Raw genomic sequence first — 27,565 nt, forward strand, 5'->3', positions numbered from 1 at the left:
TTTCTTTTATTAAACCTAAGCACCTATAGTACAATTTCACCCTCTGTGAGAAAACCAGAGAATATGTGCAGAATGTGTGGATAAGAACTTAAAGTACACCCCTTTATCGGAGTAAGTGTTTAATGGCCTTTTTTTTAAATATATGTATAATTTTGCTTAGAACACTGTCCAAATAGTCCAATTATCCAATTATTTCCACTGTCCAATTATTTCCAGCTCTTCCATAAGTAAATGCCCCAAGATCATGTAATAATAATTTTTGCTCATGTATAAAATATGCGAACTAGAAAAGTATTGTAATTGTGTGACATTTATTAAGAAAACTTACTGTTTGCTTATTCATAAACAGAAAAATTACACAAACCAGGTGATAGAGTTTGGTCCAGAACATTTAATGCACATTACTTTTTTTTTTCATAACCTGAAAATGTAAAGATCATCCTTTCCCTTTTTATTTATACATTTATAAGGCACAGTACCATTTAAAGTAAAAGTAGAAAAATTATTTCAAACCAGAAATGTAATGGCAGTTTGATTTTAAAATATACAAAAGTGATAACTACATGTACAAAACAATACATTTGGTTATTTAAACACAGTAATGTAAACATTTGAGTCCACCCAGGAAGTCAAGTGCTGCATCACAGGCCACAAACAGTATGTATCATTATTTGGTCTGCAGTAACCTGCATGACGACGACACATGCTGGAACATCCAGTTCTCATATAGAGTGTTGTGCATGGCAGACAAGTTTGCACCGTGTCTTCTGTCCTCAGATGTGTTGCACAGCAGACGCTAATCCAGCTTTGCTGCATTGAGCTGATGATTGAACATGACTACTCAAAGCCTGCTGTTGTGAGATCATCCCAATCAGGTCATAGTCCATTACATGCAATGGTTTCTCTCTCTACAAGCCAGACACATACAGAGACCACAATGTCTCATCAGCAGACATAAGTGAGATTGCTGGAGAGATCAGAATTGTGTTCTGAAAGCTCAGATATTATTAGATTTATATGAGAACATTGAGATAGGAATTCCTCATTTGACAATAACATTACTATTCCTCATTATGAGAAATGAATTATTCAAGTTCAGTGAAATTCTACTAAATATGAAAGGAATTAAATAGGTCGCACATAATGTTATAGGAAAAGAATCAAAAAGTGTTTTATTCTATTGATACCACAGCCATTTGCTAATGCTAACTATTTTATTTATACAAATTCAGTTTTATGATTTTACAAAATCAACAAAAGGGTACAGTTAGCACCACATTAGACATTGTGGAAGATCTGCACAATTCCTTTAACCACGGTCTTTCCCTCACCTACATCTTTTTCATCTCTCTATTAAAGTTAACCAAGAAACAGCAAATTTCTCCATGCATCAACACTGGAGTCTCCTTCCAAACAGGTTCAGATAAAAGCCTCCTCTCTCCTGTGTAAAATTAAACATCAATAATATTAAAACCTGAGGAAATACCATCTTGGTATGAAAGTGTAATTCACAATCACAGACAGACTTTTGCTCTATTGTCTAAAGTGAACTTTCAGATTTCCGAGTGCTGCTGAGATCACGTGACCATTTACAACAACCTAAAATAAACTGTATTAGCATCAGTCTGAGCTGAAGGATAAGCAGAAGCCTGTGGTAAGTGATTTCTATCTACAAAGGTAAGTAAACTAGTATTTAATGTATAACCAAATGTTTGTGGATACCTGATCATCACGATCATATGTTGGACTTCCAGAAACTGCTGCCACAAGTGTGTATCATGTCTTTGCATGGCATAAGATTACAAATTCTTTTAACGACTCAAATCTGTCCCAGCATGGTAATGCCACTGTGCAATGTGTGCTCCAAGAAAACATGGTTTTTCAAGGTTATTGTAGAAATCAATTGTCCTACACCCCTGACCTTAGCCCACTGAACACCTTCAGGATGAACTGGAATGCTGACTGCACTCCAGACTTCCCCACCTGACCTCACTAATACTCTTGTTGCTAAAAAAGCACAAATCTCCACAGCCATGCTTCAAATTGTGGGTGTTTGGGTATGCTTAATAATTCTCTGTCCCTAGTAACACAATAACTCAAGTATTTATAGGCATAAGAAGTTTCTTGGTATGGTAGTGGTATACCCTGGTGACATAACAGTTATACCTGGACATGAAGAAAAATTATAGGGACATTCCAGCATTATTCAACATAATCTTGAACTACTGAAAATGTTCTGCATGGGATTTTGCCTTAAAGTAATACGGACATTTTCCCTGGAATAGAAACATAAAAAGAAAAACTTCGCTTAGAATTAGGAATACGAAGTTAAAGGTCAACTGTTGAATTTCATCAAGTGTTTCACAACTATTATCACGAGTTAAAAACTGCACCCCTATAAATGTAAGGTGCTTACACGGTCAGAAAACAACTGGTGTTGGCAGGGAGGCCTCCTCTAGAACAACTCCTTCTTGTAACTAAATTGTATGCTGAAAAACCTTTAAAATATTCTTCACAAAAAAAAGAAAAGAAAAAAAAAGAAGCTATTGATCTAAAACCTGACTTGTGGTCACCTGGATCTTAATTGGGTCAAATCTATGAGGAAATCTTCTGATGACATTAACTCCATAATTTAAGCCTTTAAATCTAAAGATATGGGACTAAGAGAATCTCAGAAGGGTCACATGGAAAGACCATAGCCAGAAAATAAGGTTCGAGTTCCCGTATACAAACATCAATCATCATCTCTGGATTACGAAGAAGGAAGGAAGGCGGCTACTGAAGGGAAAGCAATTCAAACTTGCTGTGACTTAAAATCCCCCCCAATAGTTTCAGGGGCATAAAAAGAATGCTAATCCAGCTTTAGAGGGCCTTAAGGCCTAATTATTTTTCTAAAAGTGTTAAAAATGTAAATCATATAAAAGTATTAAAGGTACAGACGATGCACACATGAGGGCTGGGGTTGTACCCTCAAGTGTGCATCTTCTGCACCTTTAGTGCTTAACTTTTAGACCTTAAGGTCCACTAAAGATGGATTAGCGTTCTTTTTATGCCCCTGGAACTATATATATTGGTTGATTTTGAGTTTGGTGGACTTTAACCTAGGGTAATACTTGAAATGTACACTACAACAACAACAGAAATAACTTTGAGAGCACTATCCCAGAAGCAAGGAGTGTGTTTGGTTAAGGATGCTATAACAGCTGGAGGTTTGTGCAGGAGGAAGTGCTGTTGCCTCACACCTCCTGGTTCCCCAGCGTGGGTTACTGGGAGTGGAGTTTCACATGTTCTCCACAAGATTATGTTCATAGGGCTGAATGAGTGTATTGTGCCCTGAGATAGACTGGTATCCTATTCAGAGTGTATTCCTGCCTCACATCAAGTGCTCCGGTAACAGGCTCCAAATCCACCCTAACCAGCAGCAATTGCTGCGGATGAATGAATAATTATTGCAGCACCAACCTTATCTATGTCAACCTTTCAAAAATGGAGCAAGATTGGTTAAACAATGCTGGAGTATTCCATCAACCAAAACATATAGACACAAGCATCATTCTTTATCTGCTACAGTGTTCTATTATGTAAGAATATAGCACTCAAATAAAATAATACTAGTTTAAAGCAAAGTTGACCAGGAAGTAACCTGATGTAGTATTTAGTGTCAATAAGAAATTGGTGCATCAGTACAAATATTGTACCAAAAGCTCCTGAATTGCAAGTTCTGCACACATCACCGGACCTCAAGCGTAAATTTAACTGACTTGATAATGACACAAAACATGCCTTACTTCTTGATCCTTTACAGTACTTGGCTTCCACCACACTTGGTCAATATTTATTTGGATTTGCATGCGAGGTAGCACACAGGCAGCAAACCCTCTGTCCTCTGGCTAGCAAATTGTTAAAACTTCTATCGTCTTAGTGGCCGAATGGATCGTTATCGTAGCGTTCACAAAATTTGCTGGTGAAGGGGATGCAGGTGAGATACTCAAGCCATTTCCAGTTGATGGGGTAGATGTAGAACCAGACGATGAGCGAGGAGAACAGGCCCACATACACGAGCATTGACAGGATGATGAGCACACGTTTGCGGTACTTGTCAAAGGTGCCGAAGGTGACGTAAGGCAGAAAGGAGAAGGACAGCAGCAAGCCACTGAGGAAGCCAAAGATGTGGGCAATGTTGTCAATCCATGGCAGCAGGCCACAAAGGAAGAGGAAGAGGACAACGCCAAGTAGCTTGAAGAAGGCATTCCATGGTGTCTCCAACATCTGCCAGCCCTGAAAGAGCTCCACAAACAGGCACGCTAGCAGACCAAACTGAGAGCCTGCTGGACCCACCTGCATTACAAGAAATGAACAGAGAATCAGAATGAGTTCCGGCCATCCTTTTTTCCTTACCCTCTATACAGTTCCCCCACCCTCTTCATCCTCCTCAAATTCCTTCAATCGTCCCCTCTAATCAGCACCTTCTGTTTTGATCTTCCTCTACTTCCTTTCCCCTATTTTATAACCAACTTCTATCGTTCTCTCCTCCCTCACCTACATCAGCCTTCCTCCTTTTGCCTCACCTAACCATTTTCCATCCTTTGAGGAATTCTTCTTCTCAAATCTTCATACTTTAGCAACAAATGCTTGCATCATTGTTGTATGTTAGCTCAAGCCCATAACTGTGATGTCATGCTTAGGTTACAAACATTAATAAATTGCTATGAGGAGGAAAAAAAAAAAACAGCAGCGTTATATGAGAAACAGGTGCAGAGGGCTGATTTCTGATGTCTGCATAAATGGGTCTCTTTTGTTGTTAGCATACAGGGGCAAAGGGGCAAAAAAGATGACTGGCAATTTCCTCCCCCTCTCTTTAATTTTTTTTTTAAATAGAATGCATACACACAGGGCTGCAATTACATCTGAAAATGGAAACAGACAGAAATGACAGGATTGAACAGAATCGGTACATAATGTAATTATCAACATGTGCACCAATCATGCAAATGGACATAAAAACCATCTGCCTAATGCAAATTCATTCGCTACTCGCATGATCCAGCCACACTAGTGATGCAACTACAAGCTCTCATGATTTTAATCATTTGGTCCTTTGCTTTCATTTATTTTTATTTTTTAGCCTCCTTATTTCTTGAGTTATCAAGAGTTTTGATTATAACACATCACACTTTGTTAACAGGTTAATCATCAGGCTGAAAGAGAGAGAGAGAGAGATGAATGCAAAATAACTTTAATAACATCTAAATGAATGCAAAATAACTTTAATAAATAGAAATGACAGTGACTGTATTGACACACACCTAATCACAGCACATGTCTTTCTTTTACTCCCACATAACAGAAAATGTATGGAATAATGCCAGTGCAGAGAACATGAATAAACACTAAACCCTTACAACATCTTTAAAGAAAGGGGAGAATAAATGAAACTTTCTCCTCTTCCGGGAATCGCTTTGCTATGTGTAAAGCTGTTGACTCAGTAATACAGACCATAACTGTTCATTTTGACCTGATTAGACTGACGTCATTGCTGGACAGACGGTTAATCTAAGACATCTATCCAAGGACAAGCGAGGTGAAGACACCGGACAAGTGCTTTTACACACACGCGCACACACTTTTTCCTTTTTAGATTTTGTACAGTAAGCAGTTCAACCAAGCATATTAATTTTCCTTTTTTTGTTTTTAATTAAAGGAACCCATCCAACTGCCCAGTAAAAACAGGTAAAAACAAATGATCATAAATTGAATAAAAAATACAAAAAGGTAAATTAATTACACTACACTAATTAATCAGTTACATAACTGGGCCCATTACACTAATGATCCCCTCATGCCAAAGACAGGTATGCAAATCTTCATACACTTTCCTTAGAGGCCATCTAAGTTTTAAATATTTAAATAAATAGCTGGGTGAGATAGCTTTACCTACAGTTTATGATACAGACATATATATATAAAGCTTAAATAGAACTGTACAGAAAAATTAACCGGTGACAGAGGTGCAATGGCCAGACCTGATGAAGAGATTCCAGCCCAAAACTGATTATTTTAACAGCACACTTTAAAGTTCATAAGAGTTTTAATCCTCTTATACAACCGCAATTACTAATTTCATATTCAATTATGGACCCCTTTTCCCTCCACTTCATTTTGTCAAATTAACTTCTGGGGAAAATGAATTCATTTCTATGATCCAGTACATTATATAAAATGAATTTTTAGTTCATCATATAAATGTATGTTACTAAGAAAAGTCCAAAATTGACTGTTACAAAGCACTAAAACTGGAGACTCCTTCCACAAATGTTAAACAGAAAACTTAAACCCAACATTGTTCACACGGTGAAACTTATTCAATAGCTTTTTAATTTAAATTTGTTTATTACTCTTAAATTTTAATTTGAGGTAAAATTTGCCTTTACTATAGAAAACATAACATTCAAATGAATGCATTAATATAAATGTTTCAATAGAATTAAAACTGGCTTCACTGTAAGAGCTGCTGTTAATGCACATGAATCAACAGTTCATTAAAGAGTTAACGATTTAACAGCACTGTGGTATAATGGTGTACAATAAAATAGAAAACAATAGTCAACTTATCAGAAATATGGACCATCACTGCTTTTTTCCCCTTAAGAAAACTGAATCTTAATGACGTTTTGTATCAGAGAGAGATTAGACCATAAATGGAACAAGTTCCACAAATACACCAGGACAAAAATGTGAAGGAAACATATGAGGCGAGAGTAAGAGGATCTCAGTGGGTCAAATCAGGTTAAATCTGTTCTTGTTAACTGTTAATCTGTCTCAACTCAAAAACATGTGAATGTTGTGAAATGACACAGTAGGAAAGGTTTCATCATCTGCAGTCTGGATTGAAAAATGTCAGAATCTCAAACGTGCTTGTGATCATAAAATTGTTTAATGATGACTGGAAATAAGGCTCCTTCCTGTACTAGAGAAGTAAATGGAGGTGGAGTGGTGTAATGACCTCACTTCCTGCTCTAGCTTACTTTAGCCTTTGCTTGTTCAGCATGAGACACCTTTCTAACACCAATCATCTAGACGTTAGTAATCCATGCTTTTTTCCATTAGTGCACCGGCCAGCAGCTAAGCAGGATTAACTAGGGGTGAACAAGCACACAATGAGCGCATACTTAAGGACTTACGCTAAGAAATTCTGTTTGAAATGATCTTAAACCATTCACAGCAATATTTTTAATCTAATATTTATAATTTTTTCATTTTATATTGGTTAATGTGGTGACATTTAATGTCCTCTTATGAAACCTAACACACATACCTGTACACACACAGCTACAAGAAATGCCATTATGCAGCACAATCTTTTTTGTTAGGCGTTTTAAAGTCTATTATTTGAGGTCAAGAACTTTTATTTTAAACTAGATTTTAGAGATAAATGGAATATAGAGGAACCGTTATTTTAAATGATGCATCAGAAATTAAGATCCCTTTCTTCTTAGTGTCTATGCATGGACTGCCAAACTGTACTCCATATTGCATGTACACAGTTGCTCAATAAATGATTAAAGCAATAAAATGTTTAAAAAGGTTGGTGTGATGTCATCACCTCTGCTTTGTACGGCAGGAAGAGAGCACTTGCTAGGTTTCCTGTGATCCCACTGAGAATGTAAATGATGGAGATGCGTACCCAGCCAGCAAGTTTCTCCAGGTCTCGGAGTATAGTCATCTGGAAGACTACGGACACCAGGCAGTGCAGGAGACTGATGAGGACGAGGCATAAAATGAGACATTTTAGTGTGGTCACATGATCATTTGAGTTTACAAGGAACATACGTTTATGCGAAAGAATTTAGTCTTTTAAATCTGACTGTACATGCAAATGTATAAAAAATTATTTATTTAATCAGTTATAATCTAATATGGATTAAATCAGATGAGGTATGTAATATTTTCTGAGGTAACTTATTCACTGACATTCAATTTCTCGTTTTCATTTTGAAATTCTGTATCAAACAGTCTCCATACCCTGCATGCAGGAAGAGAGAAAGCCAGAGTCGGTAGAACTGGTCCGGAACCTCTGGGTTCAAAAATGGCAGGAGGCCACACACCTCATCTAGACAATGAACCTGCAATGAAGCACACATCACATCTATCCAGTCAAACATCCACCACTGCTTCTAGGTATATATTCAAGCACCCATTCTTTCTATCTCTTCAAGTGTCCACACAAGCATTCATCCATCTATACATTTGAGCATCCATCCATACGAACATCCAAGAACCCATTTATTAAATCAGAACATGCATCCATAAATACTTGTGAATTACAGAATCCATTCGAGCATACAGGTACATTCAAGCTATCCATCAGAGCATCATCTAAGCCTATAGCCAAGCATACATCCATCCACTCACCCACCACCCAATTGTCCATTCAAGCACAAGCACACACCCATATCTATTTGTGCTTCCATGCATTCATCTATCCATCCAAGTATAAACACGTTTTATTCTAAAATATGGGTTGTTCAATGTAAATAGATTTTTTTTTGCTTAAACAAGCACTGCTAAGCATCAACAGCTATCATCATCATCATCAGCAGCAATACATGCGGTGTGTGTTACCTGAGAGCAGAGCGTGGCCTCCTCATGGAAGTAGCCATGCATGAACTCACAGTATTCCCGCGTGGCAATCTCACATCTGCACACATACAACAAGCAGAAGTCACCAGCCATACAAATACCTGTTACTCACAGCTGCTTTTGCAACATGGATATTGCAAAATATTTAATATGAAATAATATAAAACATCCAAATACATTATAGTGTAGTACAACAATAACACACAATACTTTTGTTTAAAAAAAAAAAAAAAAAAAAAAGTGTTAACATAGTAAAGTCCATAAAAAAAAAAAAATCACTTCATGCAAACAGACAGATACAATGAAAAGTAAAGCTGATAAGTTTACCTTCCTTGGGTCCCGATACAGCACGGACGACCCCTGATGTTGCAGTCCATGTGCCGGTAACCCGTGTGGTTCCATGTGCCTTTGTCTGTACAGATCTGTGAGAAGGAAATGGAGCTTCAGGACTCAGAAGAATGCACAAAAACAACAATGAAACTTCTGCTGCAAGCCACATTGTGAACAATCCTTTTGTCAACATTCCTTCTCAATGAAAAACTGAGTTGTAATGCATTTAAAGATGGTCTTATAAGCCTTTAAGGAGTGTGTAATTTCTTTTTTCCCCAAATGACTGACAAGAGAGATAGAATATGAATCAAGTAAAGGGATAAGAAGATAAACTTAAATATCTGACTAATATAGCAGATGGTTTTTATTTTAAATCATGTTACTCAGTACTATGAATTATGGTACTAATGAACTAATAGGTTTTTGCTCAAGGGCTCTCCAACAGTTCTGGGATTGGACCTCACAACTTTAACCCCTGAGACTGAGGATAAAAATTACATTTGAGGGAAATTGTTAAAATGACTCACCGGCCAATGTGTGATGTCATCAGGCCAAACGTGCGGCTCTGCTGAGGCAGGCTCCTGACATGTCCTATTCCCAGAAAGTATTTCACACCGAAGAGAGAAGGAAACAAAATAAAAAGTACTGTAGTAAATTCTTCCAATAAACCGACACCAGAATATTCAGAAGTCAGCTGATTACTGTACTAGTGCTCTAACGAACCTCTGCTTGGTTAATTTGCCAGTAAACATATGACCTCTAGCTTAATGCCACAGATACATTACATGGACAAATGCTTGCAGACAGCTGACCCTCACATCCATATGGGCTTTTCCGAAACTACTGCCACAAGTTCAAAGCACACAGTTCCAAAGAAGGTCTTTATACTCTGAGGCATTACATTTTCTCTTTAAATTAACAGCATTTTAAAAGCAGCCTGAAATGATCCAGCATGGCCATGAAAACATGCTCCATGAGAACATGGTTTGCTGAGACTGGAGTAGAAAAAAAAAAAAACCTGCACAACCTGAACAGATCCTTGACCTCAACCCCACTGAACACCTTTATGTTGGATGAGCTAGAACACATCAACACCCCACCACTGCATTTGCATTAGTGACAAACAGCAAATCCCCACAACCACTTTGTACAATTTAAAGAAAAAGCTATGCCAGAAAATGTAAAATATTATAACAGTGGAACTAAATGTGGAATTAGACACAGATTCAAAAGCGCATGTAGAAGTGATGGGCAGTTAATCATTTAGTGCAACTCTACTTTTCTTTATTTCTTTGCAAACTGCAATATCTCAGTATTAAATCTGACTTCTACAGTGCATTATGAAAATCCCCAAACCCCCATAAAGAAATGACTATCTAGACATTTAGCTGATGTTCCTATCATATATGTCTATATATAAATCCTGTCACACACACTACCTGGGGTCCTGATGGCACACCGCCCCTGAGGAACGATTGATATCAGCATTCTCTTTGTTCCATTTAATGAAGGTGGCCAATGTCTCCTGCAATAAAGCAGGACATACACAATATTTTATACAATAACAAAGTGGAAATATTTGAAGCTGTGTACCTAATATTAAGGCTTTGGTAGCTGCACGTGTTAACTTATTTAGAGGTTAGTTAGGAGAATTGGTCATTGTCCTCCGATTTCTACCTCTACACAAAAGTTTTAAAGAAAAAGCATCATTTATATAATTCTTCCCATCACCTGAGACATGCTGAGTGTCTGATTTTGTTTAATAACTAGGATGATTATGCTCACAGCATAAACCAGATAGATTGATATATCATTATGTTTACAGAATTTGGCAGAGCGACTTATCCAGAGCGACTTATATTTAATCTCATTTTCAATCTCTTGGACCTGGGATCATCAGAATTAATTCATAATCAATTTATTCCATAATTGATGTTTTCATTATACCCTCATGGTGGCAGCAAATATCCAGTATTTGAGATTAAGATCAGTGTTAAGATTGTAATGTACAGTATTTTGCATTAACCCCCGATATTGAAAGCCACCCAGCTGAAGTGCACAATAAGCTATTACACATTTAATACAACACTGTGAGGACTTGTGTACCGAGCAGTCTTTCCGAAGCGTCTGTACACATCCAGAATTATCATTTTGCACACAGCAGCCAGAATCCTTTTCCTCATCTTTGTCACGTTGCATGCGCGTAGCTATCTTCTCGTCTCTTCTAAGACAGGGTGAAAACTTCGCTCCCAGGTGGATCAGGTCTACCTGCAACACACACACACGTTAACAGTTATCATTAGAAAGTGTACACTGATATGTTCAAGTTCATTTTAATTCAACGTGCCTTGAGGTGACTAATGTCTTTAAATAAATACATTACTTTGTTATATAAGCTTCCACCTCTCAATGACTAAATCTAACCAGTCAGCAAAACAGACAACACGGAGAAAAAAAAAAAGTATAAAAATGGCATTAAGGGATTAAATTAGGGATTAAAAAACCCTACCTGAAATGGTCCTTCGAGGCAAGTAGAATAAAAGTCCATGTTTACATCACATTAGAAATATAAATGATCGTTTCACAATAACATCTTTTTTTTATGTATTTGATTTGTCCATTTGTTACGGTTTTAATGAAAGTACACTTGTGAAGAGTAACTTGCATTTTTTTATTTTATTTTGCAGTGAATCAGAAGGGACAGATTCGGGGTTTGTTGGTTAAAGCACAGGATTAAGATCATGCTGAGGAAGTGACCATGTTTATTTTTCCTCAAATGTGGCTTGTGTGCTCTCCAATGCCCCCTTTCCACCAGAAAGAACCGGATGCTGGTTCAGAGTGCTGGTTCCACTGGCGAGCCTTCTAAGAACCGGTTGGCCTTTCCATGGGCTAGAGTGCCATCACAGAGCCAAGTCTTACATCATTGTATACAACATTATACAGCAACATTGGCACAGCAGTGGCAAACACATCAACAAACAGTGAGGCATTAATGACGTTCTCTTTTGTCTTGTTGGTCACAGTAACCCCGCCCACAGCCCCTGACGCAAGCGGTTCTTAAGTCTAGACCAGCAATGTTTTGGTGTCACCTAAGAACCACTTTTCCTGGTTCAGAGCCGATGCTTTGGGTGTCGAAAAAAGAAAGAACTTATTTTAAATTAGGCGCTGAACAAGCACTCAAACTGCCTTGGTGGAAAAGGGGCACAAGATGTCTTAAGCATAGATTTTTACAATTAACAACTTTCCAGAATGGCATACCAAGTTTTTTGATCGGTAGCCTAGGCTCTGTAACGATATAGAAGAGAATAGTTTGCTAGAAATTGTTTTGGAACAAAAACCAGGCACTGGAGATACTCACGGATCCTGGGCCGATCCAGAAATTCTGCTGTTGAACATACTTCACACTTTCATACACCCCTTTGTTCTTTAGCACCTAAAAAACAACAAAGGTTTGTGTGGGTGAGAAAAAAAAAAGAAAAAGAAAAAAGAACAGTGACTCAAAGGAGGTAAGGAAAATGATAGGAAAGACAAACAGAACAGATTTGCTATAATATAAAAACTGTGTTTTAAAGACCAGAAGTAAATGTATCATACTAGTTGAGTGATGGTGTGCTGGGCGAAACCGACCGGAGCGAAGCCATACGTACAGCAGGCCAGCAAAGTGATGACTATGTGCACAAAGGTGATCCAGTAGGTAAAATATGGTCTGAAAATGTGCAAAGATGCAGAGATGTTCATATTTTAAAAATGTGGTTCCCGAGTTCTAAGTCACCGAACACATGTTACATTCAGTGGAAATGACACTGTTTGGATCAGTAGCAGAAGAACATCATTAAGTAAGGAATAAAACATAACGGAACATGTAGTGAGAGGAAAGTTATTAAAGATGCTGGTGTGTTTTTTGTCTGATGCTGTGGTTTCTGTGATGAACACCCTAAAACCTTTCCAATATCATCACATCCTTTAATGTTTAGTTCCTCATACTAGAGCAATTTGGCAAAAATAAGCGATCATACATTTTATATGTTTAGAGTTACAGTTAATGTTGTGGAACAGTACATTTGGAAAAAGACTTTATTTACATTACTGGGAGGAAAACTGGTTTGAAATCCAGTATAAATGTCTCTGTGCAGATACTGTTTAAAGTTTACTCTGACACTTATGTATTCAAAGTGATTCCTGTATTTTGCCACTGAAGTTTTTCTCCAATGTGATCTTTGACGTCCTAATAGTTTCTCTTACACCAAGCTCTTTTTTTTTAACCCACTCTCAAAGTAATCAGTGATATGATGTTACCAAAAAAAAGTGATTTTTCCCACCTGTGGCTGTGGAAGTCATCCAACTGTTTTTGCACTTGGCTGCTCAGGCTCCGCCGATAGTGACGATCTAGCCAATTCCCCACCACACCCAGGCCATACTGACGCTTGTGCTTATCAAAGGCAAAGTGCTTTACTCGGGACGCAATTCGGCCTCCGCGGCGAAGGGCGGGGCTTACTATCGCAGCTGGAGCACGGCTGATATCCTTACTGAGCACACAGAAGGGAAAAAGTGATATAGAGAGGAAGAGTTTAGTTATAGTAAGAGTGATAAATTCAATTCGCATTCATGTCTAATTTAGAGACGTTGGGAACTCACAAGCTGGGGTAGCGTCCTGCTTCATCTACCAAACCATCCACAGCCAATGAAGCGGACAGGGGCGGGGACTCGAACACATCATCTGCCATAGAGTAAAAGTCCTCATGTGCATCCATCTGCCATAAAAACACACACAGTTTCAAAAGCTCATTCTATCAAGTCTCAATCATATTCAAACATCAAATCGATCCAATTTTTTTGTTTTCGTTTGATGAAATATCCCACCATTAACCAAGATTTAATAAAACAGTAGTACACAGATGGCAGACTCTTGCCTTGCTAAAGAACACTGAGTCGGAGGTGTCTGCTGTGTCCACTGTGTCCTCCTCCATCCAGCTGGGCCGAACAAAACTCCTCCGGGGGACGCTTCGAGGCAGCTGGGTTCCATGCAGGCCAGGACGTCCCTGTACACACACAACCCCAATCACACATTTATTTCATCTATGCATACAGCCAAAAATCCAATCTAATACAATATAATTAGTATAATATAGCAGAAGTACCTGGACAAAAGTAAAGATAAAAATAGGACACTACTTTTAGCACTTCATTTTTAAGCAATATTCAAAACTGATATTAAGCCGTTTATTTAAGCTAAGCTGTTGGAGTCAGTTCCCCCCATGTTCACAAAAGTACAGCAGTGGATTTGATCAGAAAACTTGTCCAATATTAATACTGCAAATCCTCAATTATTACCAGCACTGAAAATCTTGGAACATCTGCATATTCATATACACACACACACACACACACCCTGAGTAGGTTGGAGGCTGCACGTATGCTCATGCGGGCCACAGACTCTCTCTTCCTACGTGGAACCCGAGAGTGAGTAGAGCGCTGACTGGTGAAGGAGCACAGAGAAGAGACCCCTGGGGTCTGAGGGGGAGGAGCATGAGCAACATGTGGTGTCCGTGGCCGGTCCACTTCGTCGTAACGGAATTGACGTCCACGGGCCAGAGGGTCCACAATCTAAAACAGAAACAATAAAAACAAAGAAAATGTTCACTTTTCTGTGCAAACATGACCAAATACGAGCTTTCAGCATGACACCTTAGTACCTTTGGCATCTTGTGAGCAGCAGGTGAGTCGAGGCTGTGGTCGATACTTGCTGCCTCATGTTGGTCTCTGTACTGAGGTTTCAGACGGCCGTAACGCAGACTACAGTGGCGCAGACTCTTCCGCTGCCACACCTGCTGCTGACTTTCACAGTCTGTACCGACTCCAAACCACTGTGCCGTGTTTCTTTTGGTGACACACACAAACAAACACATGTATGAGAGAGAGAGAGAGAGAGAGAGAGAGCACACAAAGTGTGTGTGTGTGTGTGTGTGTGTGTGTGTTTGGGGATATACTTGCGGATGCTCTGAGATAGAGATGTCTGTCTGCGGAACGCTGCTCTCCTCTCGGTCGCCCATCTGTCTGACAATTCCTCGGTTGACTGCTGAATACTGACACTTTTCTTTACTGATGGTCTTAAAGGCTGGACAGAACACAAACACACACCAAGTTTTTAATATTGCATCATATGATCAGACACAATTGGGAGCAAAACCCCAGAATCTGGAGCTACACACAGCCCTCTAATGGGAAAAGAATCGGTCAAAATTGTGTGAATTAGTGGGACATCTGTCGGGCAGCAGAGGGCTCTGAAATGACAAACTCACAATATTGTCTTCATTGACACTGGTCATTCTTGAACAGCACTGTATTAAGGACAGGAACTAATGTTGACTAAAGTAACAATAATGACTTTATAGACTTTATAGTCTGTGATCTATTAGTGTTATGCACCAAAATGTCAGTAGTTACATTAATCATTAGATTTAAGGTGTGCACATGACGCAATGTAGCTGACCAGAGATGGAAAATAAATGCAACACTTATACATCCTTCTCTTTACCCATCCATCATGCTGGCATGTAGGACTAAGTTACATCTTGTTTTTGTGCCTGACTGTCAGCATGTGTCTATACATATCTGTGGGTGCAGGTGATCTAGGAAGCATGAGGATTATTAATATTACATTTGTTTTGTGAACACAAGCCTGATCACTGCTATGTTCACAGATTATACGCAACACAAACTGCAGTTCCAAGTGTTGCTTTTCATTTGTTTTATTTGTTTATGTGCCTTGGTTTTGGTTCTAGTCTTGTTTTTGGTGTGCTACCACAGTGTTCACCTGTTTTGTGTTAGCCCTTATTAATTCTGCCTATTTATACCAGGTGATTGTGTTTTGTCTTGAAAATTACAGCCATGCATTGCTAAGTCTTGTTTTTTCAAGATTCTTTTCCAATTTATTGCTGCCGAGTACGACCTACTCGTCACATTACAACAGGTTAATAAAACCTGCAGACATTTTTCTTGATTTAATTCTTCAGAAAACTAAAAAAAAAAAACAGATCTGGAATATGGAACATTCAACCAGGATGTGTGCGTTTCACCAGTTTATACCTTTGACTCTTTCACAGTTCTCTCTTGAGCCTCGCTAGGTGGGATTGCAATCACCAGGCTGGGAGGCTTCTTGTTCTTTAACCTACTGTCTGATTGGTCACTGTTGCTGTTTGGATCCTTCCCTTTCTGTGATGCCATCTTGGTTACTACTTCCTCCTATAAAAGCAAGAGACAAAAAAGAAAGGCATCTTCAGTTCAGCAGTTTGTCTTTCATACAAAAAGACTTAACAGAATTCAAAAACTGCTTAACTGCATCAGGTTTTCAAGTAATAAGTCTTTAGCTTTGTACTGGATTAATGCTTACTGTAATACGTATTAGGTTAGAAAAGTACTATAACAAGTCGCTTGGTCACAAACCAGCTTTACAGACAAAAGATATAGATTATCACTAATAATCAAGCTACATTTTTGAAAAAGAAAAAAAAAAAAAAAAATGGAGAGGAACCAGGCTAAGAAATAATGAGAATAATACGAGTTAACAAGATTTATACGCTGCCTTAAACCTATACGACAAAAGTCAGTTTACGCATCTGTGTGAAATTGGCATGACAAAATGAATGGAACGTTTCATAAAAAAGTAATTTCCTCAAAGTTATATACAATGTGAGTTTATCTTAGTTGCTTAAAAACATGCCAACCATATTTAGTTTAAAAAAAAAACAAAAAACATGCAAGTTGTATATATGGGGTTGTATCCTATATAATATATAGAATTCAGTCTTCCACCCAACTGTACATTTAAAAAAAAAATTGTAAGCAGTTAGATTAATTAAAGCACACTGTATATAAAGCTTTAGCAGGCATTCTCTGATTGCAAGATGCCAAAAGCACTTACCCAAACCAAATTTCCTTCTGAGAGATGATTCAATAACCACTTCCCCTACAACGCATGAGGCACCTTCAAAGCTGTTTCTTAAAGCGGTACATCACTGTAAGCTCTCTCTCTTCTCATCTCAATAACACGTACACTATCAGTGGTGCTCATGAAAACCAACAGTCAGAGATCGATAGCGAGCCCTCAGCGTTGCCCCTCAGAGACGCATCACCATCAGCAGCTTTGAAGTAACCTGACACGAAGGCGCGCAATGTCAAACTGTTCGCTATTACAGCAGGGCCAGGGTCAGTGATGAGAGACTGTCTGCACTGTGTTTTCCACACCATAAGTTGCATTAGAAGAGAAGAATATATGTACAGATATGTTGATTCACTGTATTAGCTGCATTAATGTACCCGTCATGTCTTTTACAAGACAGATGGTGAAATTTGTGAATGTAGGAACTTTCACATATAGACAATTCCTCTTAGAATTAAGTTTTCTATTGGATCTTTTCTTAGAAGCCATTTATGCTCTAATTCAATCTTCACTCATATCAAAGCTCCTTTTTATAACTGACTGAGGAGCATGAGAGAGCGTGAGACATGACGGACTGCATGAGAGGGCATGATGACTGACAGTTTTGTAGAATCGGAAAGAGTATGATGTGAGATACTGTGCAAAGTACTGTGTGAAAAAGTGTGAGTATGATAACATCAGAGAGTACGACTGAGAGAATAGAACATTGTGTTTAAGAGAGTTTGAGGGTTGTTGCATAATAGCGTGAGAGGGAATGGCATTGTGAGAGATAGCATTATATATTGTGTGAAAGACAATGCCAGTGTGCAAAAGAGTGCGAGAGAGCATGGCAGTCTGTGAGAGAGTGTGTGTGTGTGAGAGGGTATGACACTATAGAACGTGTGAGTGTATGGTGGTGTATGCATGTGAGCTTGACAGCAAGAATGCAAGTCTGCAATGGATATCCAAAAATTTGTCTCTATAGTGTTTAAGTTGAATTTGTAATTAAACACCAAGGCTCTAGGTAGGAAATGATCTGTTTGGCAAGCAACAAACAGCAGAGAGCAGAGCAGATGTGAGAGCCGGATGATGTAGCTCCAGATAAACATTGCACAATGGAAACATGGCACTGTTTACCTTAAGTCAATCTGCTAAGATGTGTAAAGCTCAAGTCAAGGTTGGATTATTTAAAAAAAAAAAAAAAAAAGCCAACACCACATTAGTACATTAGACCAGATGCCATGAGCGCAGTTATTGTGAACTGATTCCTGAACATACGAGACACGAGAAAAATGCCAATCCTTTAGCCTTGGGTGAAGCTGTGGAACCGATAAAGGCATGTTTTTATATCTTCAAAAGAATCACAGTTTATTAGAAAAAAATGCAAAAATTAAGAAATAAGTGTCAAAGCAGTACAGCATGAGTTCCTACAAACAACCGGTCCCTCACAAAGGCTGTCTGTTTCCTGCTGGCTTCAAATGCAACGGGCTCTTAACCCTAGAAATGCTCCACAGGCTCTAAGCAAGAACAGTTATAAAAAATAAATTAAATTAAATTAAATAAATAAATAAATAAATAAATAAATAAATAAATAAAAAGATTTATATATGACTAATTGCAGTCATTAATCAATCTTATTTTATCCCCACTATCCTACACAATCGCATCCTGTCCTATCACACCCAATGCTATCTAATCCCCCCGCAATCCTGTTAAAACCCATTCTATCCCTTTCCACACTATTCTATCCGATCCCATCTTATTCGATTCCAACCAATCCTATACCAGCCCAGATTTTATACATGGCTTCTGCTTTTGATTAGGAGGTGTACAGTGTACAGTTAAGGTGGTCTTAATTTGACCTTGAATGACTAAAACTACAGAAAGTGAATCAAATATGTTGTATATTATGGCTAGTGGGAAGCAGGAAGTGTAGCTAAAGTGCTGCAGAAATAGAACTGTGATTATCTTGACAAAAGAACAGTCGGGATGTGTGAATCAGAGAGGCAGTACAAGCATGGGCATGGGTTTGGACATATGGGGATGCGTTGGCGTGTGGGTGTTGGATGTTCAGTACAGTTTAGTTGTAATGATTCATTTCTCATACAGCAGTTTAAAACCCTTAACGAAATGATGTCTATTGATGTTCCCCAAGAAATTTTTTTTTAGCTTGTTCTTAACCACATTAAGTAAACATCATTAATCATGTAAATCTATGAATCGGCAACCTTCAAATCCTAAACACTCTAAACACTACAGTGTATTATAGGATTAGGGTGCTCTATAGGGGTTAGGGTTAGCTTTATAGGGGGCAGAGTCTCAATACATACCCACTGAAAGAATGCTATCGGAACAGTAGACGAACAAGAAAAGCATTGCTTTACGTAATCAGGTGAAAAGATTTTTTTATTCTTAATAAAGGTCTGTAACCAGTTTTGGTCTTGGGACACTGGAGCTACTGAAAACATGAGCACCTTCATGAAAGTTTGTGTTAACAACAATGACACAAGAAACCGTGAACTATGTCAGTGTTAGAGATTTAACAAAACTAATGTGTCTATATTTGTTCTAAAGCAAAGCAAACACTAATACATTCCCATTAAAAATACTGACGTCAAATTGAATATAAATCTTGACTGTGATCGACCACATTGTCATATTCTGAACTTGTGAATTTTCCAAGCAGGAAGTCGAGGATTGTTTTTCTTCGGAAATTCCAAGTTACAGGCTTTAGCTGAGCACAGCATAACATCAAAATTTTGGATTAACGGTGATTCCACGGAATCAGATCTTTGCTGTGGAAATGCTGGTTATGCTTCTCTACTGAAGCGATTACCGCCATCTCCCAGATCAGCATATTCAGCCGTAAACCTGGGATTTGAGGATGTTTACTTTCAATTAAAATCACTGAACCTTCACTCATCTATTCTAAAAGATAAAACAAAAATTTATTTTGGTCATTCATTTTGTACCAAACATGTAAAGACATCTCTTTGCCTGTGTTGTGTAGTATAATGATCCTTACTTGTGCTTATTTTGTAGCCATGCGCATGTGAATATAAACCGAAGAGATACAAAATTTCCTGATTGGGTAACGTAACCCACACAATTTCTCTTGTTCTCTCTTTTTACACAGCAACACATTTGGAGCTGTTAAATTTATTTCACACTTACTTTTTCTTCACCGAGGGACTGCTGTCGCGTCTGTTAGTTCTCCATCCCCTCCTGCAGCTTGTGACTCCTTAATGATGCCAATCAGCTGAACAGAAATAGAGAAAACACACACACACACACATCACAGAAGAAGAATTAGTCTAGAGAACATTTTAGTATTTTCACTATACTTGAAAGATGTCTACATAATGATTTCAAAAGCTGGGCATAAGCACTGAATAACATATAGGATAATGTGTAAGTGTTAGACTTAACCAATACTGAAAAGATTGTTACTAAGCACTGGTCTAAAGTCAGTAAGCTTCAATGATATGAACCTCGTATAAACTTTATTTCTAGCCTGAAAACAAGTATTCAGTCCTGGCAAGCCTGAAGATGAATAATGTGTAGCCCTGCTAAAGAAGGTAGTGCAATGTGTTCATATAAACAGCGATAAAATATTTTCAATATCAATTTTTCCCCAAAATCAGCCTGCATAGGATTTTCCAATAACCACCAGACATCATCTGTTCTCATCACAGGAAATTTTAAATGCCCTCCTATCTTTCTGTCTATTAAACAAAAACCCTTACACATGCACAAAACCTAAAATCTGCATTATAACCAAAACAAATGCAGACACAATACAAATACTGAACTCCTGTTTGACCATTTTCACATAAATCTTTAGTGACTATACTATTAAATATGCTTAATTGATGTCAGCCAACATCAGCTTTCCCACACCCTCACCACCTCCACCAGGCAGGGAAACAACCTAGCAATTGAACGGTTAACTCTAAGCCAAAACCAACCCCAGGTAAAATTGGAGGGTTGAGGTAAGGTGTCCATCCGGTATAAAACCTGTGCCATTATGAAATATGCAGATTAGGATGATCCATTGTGGCGACGCTATCTTGACAGCAAGTAAGAATAGTGCATGTTTCTAGCAAACAAACTGAGTCAAGGCGAGCCCTTCACCAAAAACAACATCATCAGCAGGGGGGGGGGGGGGGGGGAAGGAAATTTTTTGCTGGAAGGACAAAAAAATTCTCTTTTGGCACACTGACATAGCAACATACACTAAGGTTAAAATAGTCTGGATATAAAGCAGCCTGCTTTTTACTTGAAGCAATATCTTTAATCATATTAAGTAGACTAAATCTGCACTTTGTGAACTAACGAACCACTGTATGAACTTATCAATGTATAAATAAAAAAGCCTTTCAAGTTGCTTACTTGTCTGTAGACATACTGGATATGATGTATTGTTTTTTTAACCTCCTGAAACAAACCCTTAGAGTTTGTGAACGGACTCGAGGCTGGTGTTATCACATGACCAGATACGAGTTTAAACAGATCGGTGGTGAAATACAAATATCGTTACAATGCGGGTTAGTTTCATTTCAGAGCAAACCTGTTCTATCTCCCAGATTTATAAAATAAACGTGGTACAAAAATAGGTAAGAAAAACTACCACTTTGGCAATCAGAAATAACAAGTGTTACTGTGTATTAAGTACAGATGCGTGTGTGTTTGTGTGTGAGACTCCATCTGACCCTGACTCAGCATGACATCATATGACAGCACATGAGCTTGAGGTTTCTATGTAAAATGCTTTCGGACTTGGTGACACCTTTGTTAAAGTCGACTCATATCGGGGGGGAAAAAACCCCAAAGAGGAAACCACAGACATACACAGCATTTGAGAGTAGTACACACATACACAGTACGGTACAAACAAAAACCAAGTGTGTATTAAGATGAACTGTCATCTTTGTGTTCTTTTACACTAGGCATCGTTTTTCTCCTCTAGAACATTTTCTGAGAAGAAAAGAATGCAGAGCTAATTCCTATACTGCACAGAACTGAGGTTTCAAAACAATTTCACTCTGAGTGCGATCATGTGCAGTTTTTTTTCCCTTTTATCTCCTGACTGATCAGACCTAATAGTGATCAAATCTGAGATTTATGTCTGATATGAAAATACTGCATTGCTTCAGAGAGAGAGCAGAGACTGGTTAAAGCTGCTGTAATATTGTACATCTAAAATGAAAAACCAGAACTGGATATTATTCTTCACATCATTTGTTTTTCTTGAAATAAATCTCCCACATCTCTGACACATTAATCACTTAATGATCATGGATGTAGTGATCTAGCTAGAATGAATCGAGCTGTAGACTAGAAACCGTTTGTGTGACACAAACACAAGATATCACCAACTATTGAATGTACATGTGCAAAACGAAGTCTCAAACAAGACAAACATAAGGAGCTTGTGTTTTTTTATAGCTCAAATGCAAGCTGGAAAATGCCATCATTCTGCCCTCCCACTTCGGAGGCAAGTCGAATGCAGAGCTATTTCCTATTTACTGATTAATGGACAAAGCAATAACAAAACACAACCATGGTATCCGGTCATATATGACTCATCATTAATCGCGTACAGAAACATTACGGAGTAAAATAAACATTGGAAGGAAGAAGCAGATTTTGATGGTGCCTCTGGTGAAAAGTACGTAGCACATAACGTGTGTATATACATCTACATATAGCTACTGCTATTTCTCAGTGCGGAAGAGCATCCCACCAGTCAGCAAAAATAGGAACACGAGACTTTTTCGAATGCAAGTGGTCACACCCTATGAGGTCAGATTACAGGTCAAAGGTCAGGAATCTCATAAATCCCTTGGGACTTTCTGTTCTTCATAAAAGCTTTAATTTTCCTTCCTTCGATGTCTGTCAAACTGGTCTGAATTACTGTATTGATCAGGGAACCGTACTGTTATCATTATGTTGGCTTTGTAGAAGCCAACATTCTGTTTTCCTACTGTATAAGCTTAGACAAAAATATATCAAGAGTAACTCCTCCTAGAGCTTTCGAGCCACATACACCAGATTCGGATATGTTGTATACCCTGGTCTGAAGTTTGTTGCTATTACTTTTCTAAGCGATCTGAGTATCAGTACTTCTGGTACTGGGTCTCAAAATGGCCTTTTTTCCCCCCCCATAGACTCCCATTACAAATTTTGGAGGTTTATAACTCGGCAAGCTTTCGAACTATCTACACCAAACTCGGCCAGCTCCTTTAGGGTGATACTCTGAACAAAGTTTTAAATTGGTGTACCGACTGGCCTTTCGGTTGTGCCACAGCCCCACCTCCAAAATATGGAAAATCAAAAAACTTTTTACAACATTAACATGTCATATATCAAAACACTCAGAACAATGAGGGGACCTTCCTCACGGGTATTCTGATTAGGTCACGTGATGTCACGTAAAAATAAAAAATGAGCATAACATGGACATATCAAAACACTCAAGAGTATTTTGATGACATGCTCATCTACACTTGCCTCCAAATGTTCTGGCACCCTAGCTTTCTGTCCACTTACCTCAAAAAGTACCACTGACCCTTATGTCCACACGCCTCCAAAAAGCACCGGCTTTTATGAATACTTGAAAAGTCAAAGCCAACATCAAAGTTTGTCACTATGAACTTTACAAATCTAGTTTAATTTTTTTTTTATCTTATACAATAACAAATCCATTGTTTTGATGTCCAAAATCTAAGTCCCTATGTATAATGAGTTACTCATCAGAAATCTTGCCTCAGATCCCATCATACCTATAATGATCTCTTTGTCTTCAGAGGAATAAGAAGCTTCTCTGGTTACTGAAATTCTTTTATGACAGCGTTTTTGCTGGGAGTCTGCACAAGTCCGGACATGCCTGAAGAGAAACCAAAGACTCTTTACAGTAAGCATGCTTACAGAAAGCAAGCCGTTACTTAACCCTTTGTTTCAGGAACGCAGTACTTGGATGCAGAGATGCATGAACAAAGCGACACTACTTCACTGAGTTGCCAGTTTGCAAGCTACAGTACAAGTCAATAACTAAAAAACAAAAACACACAGTAGTTAATAAACTAAGCTAAAATGTAAAATGGGCCTTGTGATTTACGCGAAAGTGAAAGAAAAAGCTTGGTTGGTAACATTAACAAACTGAGTGAGGAGATGTTTTCAGACAACACTTTTGCTTTTTGTTGTGCCAAGTTAAGTTCCTCAAGTACATGTAAGGTTTTTTTTTAAAATCATTTTCACAAAACAGGCTCAATTCGGGTAAATTCACAGAAGTATTTTCCAGACTATTATCAAAACTACTCAAAATGCTACTACTTTCGAAACTTCGTCATCAACTTTCAATGACGTCACATCCAAATACAAACCCACACCACAGTATAGTCCCAAACACAACATGGCACATGACAGACATTGTACATTGGTTCTAACTTTAATACATAATCTGGAATCAATTATGTCAGAAAAAAACTACTTCCATTATGTCTAGAAAATATTCCTGGTCAGGGTCAAAAGACTCCAAAGCCTTTCACAGGAAGGCATCATCCCACTGCACGCACAGTGACACATTCATTTAACTAAAAATCCAATAATCAACATGTATTTGGGTGGTCGGATGGTAAATCCGGCTCAGAACTCAATTTACGTTGTTTCTGTACTTTTAGTTAAAGACGGAAAATGAAATGAAATGATCAATGGAAACAATGAACTGCATCACAAGCGCACAAGCTCTGCAGGTGTCAGTGTTATATGGTGCAGCTGTGGTTTAGGTGCAGATTCAGAAAATCTTGTGGTGCTGTGGGTTGCTTACGACACCTGAGAATTTTTGGAAGACCAAGAATATACAACAATCTGTTATGGAGCTCTTCATAAGCAGGGGAAAAAACACCAAGCAGCGCTACTAAAGATGCATGATTATATAAATATAAAAGGGAAGTAACTTGTCAAAACAATCCAATCTGAAAGTAAGAACAACCCCAACATCCAGACCACACACACATACTGACAGTCCAAAATCTATTCCAGTCAAATGAACACTGAAATTTGCGATAAAATTTTATAGCACATTAGCAAGAATAATTATTAAAGTATTCCATTATTACATTTTCTATCCAAATTTCTTAGCCATAAAAAAACATGTTGTGTGAACTGTAATAGGGAGAGACAAAGTGAGCATTTGAAACTACTAATGAGGAGGAAAACTGCAGCTGAAACACTTCAGGATCCTGTACTGATTCAAATGATTTCAAACTCGCAAATCCACTTCGCTTCAACGGGTTCGACCAAAAGAATCGATTCGAGCGAAACGTTACGCTTATAGCAGTAGGTAACGAGCCTAAATAGTCTATGTAACACAAAGCGATGAGGCATTTCGAAATTTGAAAAACCACCTCTCATTCTCCGTCCCACCTAATAAAATAAAATAAAAAGAATTTGAAGTATAATCAAGAGAAAACTATTATCTGCATTGTGACTCGACTCGTTATGGTTATTTAAAAAGCCGTTCGGGTTTGAGCTAACGTTAAAGTGTCAGAGCGGCTAATAGAGTAGTGTTATTTATTTCCTTGCCATTTCTTTTGTATCATACACAATTTAACAAGTTAAAGCGAACTAATTACACTTTCTCACCTCCTGTAGGTGTGTAAATCCTCCAAAAAAAATAAAAAATAGGTGTGAAGTTTAATCCAGAAATCTAGTTACGGGGTGTAGAGCGTTTGGTTTGCAGCGTTTAATCACGGACTTTCTGCCCACGCTAACAAACTCACTTCCCTTAACTGGAAGTTCACTGAAAGAAAAACAGACAGGGAGGGATTCAACATGTCGGCCTACCTTTAAAGACTGCCCCAGTTTAAAAACCACCGAGTAAAGCGCGGTAAACCATGAGGAGGCGTGTGAAATCCACTCCGAAGACGTTTTCGGTTGTAATATAGGTTGTAATATACCCAAAAAGGGAGCGACCATCATGGAAGGCCATTAATGTCACAAATGTCTGAAATCCAACTCTCTTCCACCCCACAGGGTGTCTCACTAAAGGCTACTGAATGTTAGCATATGTATCTAAGAAATTAGCAAAGGTTGTTTAACATCGAATCTTTTCAAATAAATAAATAAAACTACTTAAAGGACACTTTTTGAATTGAAACACATCAAATATGTTTATGCTAATATTGTTGTGCTGTGTTTTTGTTATCGCAGTAAGAATTTCTCAGCCATGTTTTGCTCCACTGTCACAGGAGGACATTATTAATGTGTTTTCCATCGTGTTTAATGTCGAAGAAATGTTCATCAAGCTCAAACATAAAGGGACAACATTCCAATTTTGTTGATAACTCAAAAGGGTTTGCTAGAACTGGGACATGATAACATATCATGTAACGGAAAAGAACGTTGAGAGAACGTTTTATTCATTATTCCTTATATAATTTATACAATACCATTTAATTTACTGATACCTTGAGGTTTTTTTTTTCACATTTCATTTTCACCTGTCTAAAACAAGTCATCACAAAACTCCTCATCCCTCAAATTGTGGCCTATATTAGCTTAAAAAGTGTGCCAAGATCCACATTTTGAAAATCTACCAGAAAAAGTAAACCATCAAGGTACATTTGGGATACGTCTTTCAACATACTCTAGTTTGGGACACACTACTTCTAATCTCAAATACTATTTAGGACTATTTGAGAATGTAGGGTTTTTCAGAAATACGCTACCATCTCTTTTTTTTGCTGGTTATCACGTTGCCAACAGGAATGGTCTGTAGTAAAGAGTTTAATTATGTATTTCTAGTGATTGGTAATGTTATTTAATGTATTATAAGATTGTGTTTTTAAAAAAAACCCACAACACCTTATGCCATACTGTATTTCAGTTCAGTGGTAATTATGTTTGTATAGTCATTTTCCAAGAAATTTTGTCTCCTTTTGCCTCATTTCATTCCATTCATTCATTCATTCATTTTCTACTGCTTATCCGAACTACTTGGGTCACGGGGAGCCTGTGCCTATCTCAGGAGTCTTCGGGCATCAAGGCAGGATACACCCTGGATGGAGTGCCAACCAGTGGTGTAGTCTAGTTTTTTGTAGTGAGTATACTGTGACACCCCCCCCCCCCGCCTCATACGCACCCATCCTAGAGCGACACCCCATAGGCACCACTGCACTAATGCATAAAATATGCATCTACATGTAATTGAGAGCATTATTAAAGACTGCTTATCAACATTCCAATTTATTATAAGCAACAAAAGACAGTCAGCTGATAAAACCTGTGCTTCAGGTCCCATATCCATATAACATTTAAGGCTAAATGTAATCAGACAGTTGGCAGCACCCATTGACTTTCACAGTAGGAAAAAATATAGACTATGAAAGTCAGTGGGTGCTGCCAACTGTCTGATTACCAACAATTTTGAAAATATCATCTTTTGTGTTAAACAGAAGAAAGAAACTCATACAGTTTTGGAACAAATTGAGGGTGATGAAATAACACAATTTTCATTTTTGGGTGAACTTTACCTTTAAGAGCTACATTTAGCCTTAAATGTTATATGAATATGGGACCTGGAGGACAGGTTTTATCAGCTGTCAATTTTCAATGTACATTTAAGAGTTAACAATACACATTTGTTCAGTTTTATCACCAACACTCTTTCATTGC

The 27,565-nt window shown here is 38.1% G+C and overlaps 1 protein-coding gene across 4 annotated transcripts; it reads right to left on the reverse strand.

Moving 5' to 3' along the window:
• Positions 1-371: 371 nt before the first annotated feature.
• Positions 372-25,882, reverse strand: LOC113634551 (inactive rhomboid protein 2). Of its 4 annotated transcripts, XM_027133587.2 has the most exons (20): positions 25,535-25,726; positions 23,674-23,777; positions 20,063-20,147; positions 16,057-16,212; positions 14,958-15,085; positions 14,664-14,847; positions 14,359-14,574; positions 13,881-14,009; positions 13,606-13,721; positions 13,290-13,496; positions 12,565-12,676; positions 12,329-12,403; positions 11,077-11,238; positions 10,410-10,495; positions 9,498-9,561; positions 8,968-9,062; positions 8,623-8,698; positions 8,023-8,123; positions 7,604-7,757; positions 372-4,338 (listed from the first exon to the last, which is right to left on the reverse strand). In XM_027133587.2, exons 4-20 carry the CDS (start codon positions 16,192-16,194, stop codon positions 3,919-3,921), a joined length of 2,463 nt encoding a protein of 820 aa, XP_026989388.1. In that variant the 5' UTR covers positions 16,195-16,212; positions 20,063-20,147; positions 23,674-23,777; positions 25,535-25,726; the 3' UTR covers positions 372-3,918. The 4 variants fall into 4 exon arrangements, with proteins under 4 accessions (XP_026989388.1, XP_026989385.1, XP_026989387.1 ...); XM_027133584.2 differs by lacking the exons at positions 23,674-23,777; positions 25,535-25,726 and adding an exon at positions 25,736-25,882; XM_027133586.2 differs by lacking the exon at positions 23,674-23,777.
• Positions 25,883-27,565: the final 1,683 nt, after the last annotated feature.

The sequence above is a fragment of the Tachysurus fulvidraco genome, chromosome 5 (genome assembly GCF_022655615.1).
Source record: "Tachysurus fulvidraco isolate hzauxx_2018 chromosome 5, HZAU_PFXX_2.0, whole genome shotgun sequence".
NCBI lineage: Eukaryota > Metazoa > Chordata > Actinopteri > Siluriformes > Bagridae > Tachysurus > Tachysurus fulvidraco.

Excerpts from the sequence above, each read along its gene's own strand:
- LOC113634551 (XM_027133584.2), bottom strand. The coding sequence starts at position 16,194 with ATGGCATCACAGAAAGGGAAGGATCCAAACAGCAACAGTGACCAATCA. Across the intron at positions 15,086-16,056 it reads GAACTGTGAAAGAGTCAAAG|CCTTTAAGACCATCAGTAAA; the intron begins GTATAAACTGGT and ends TGTTCTGTCCAG. Across the intron at positions 8,124-8,622 it reads AGGCCACGCTCTGCTCTCAG|GTTCATTGTCTAGATGAGGT; the intron begins GTAACACACACC and ends GCTTCATTGCAG.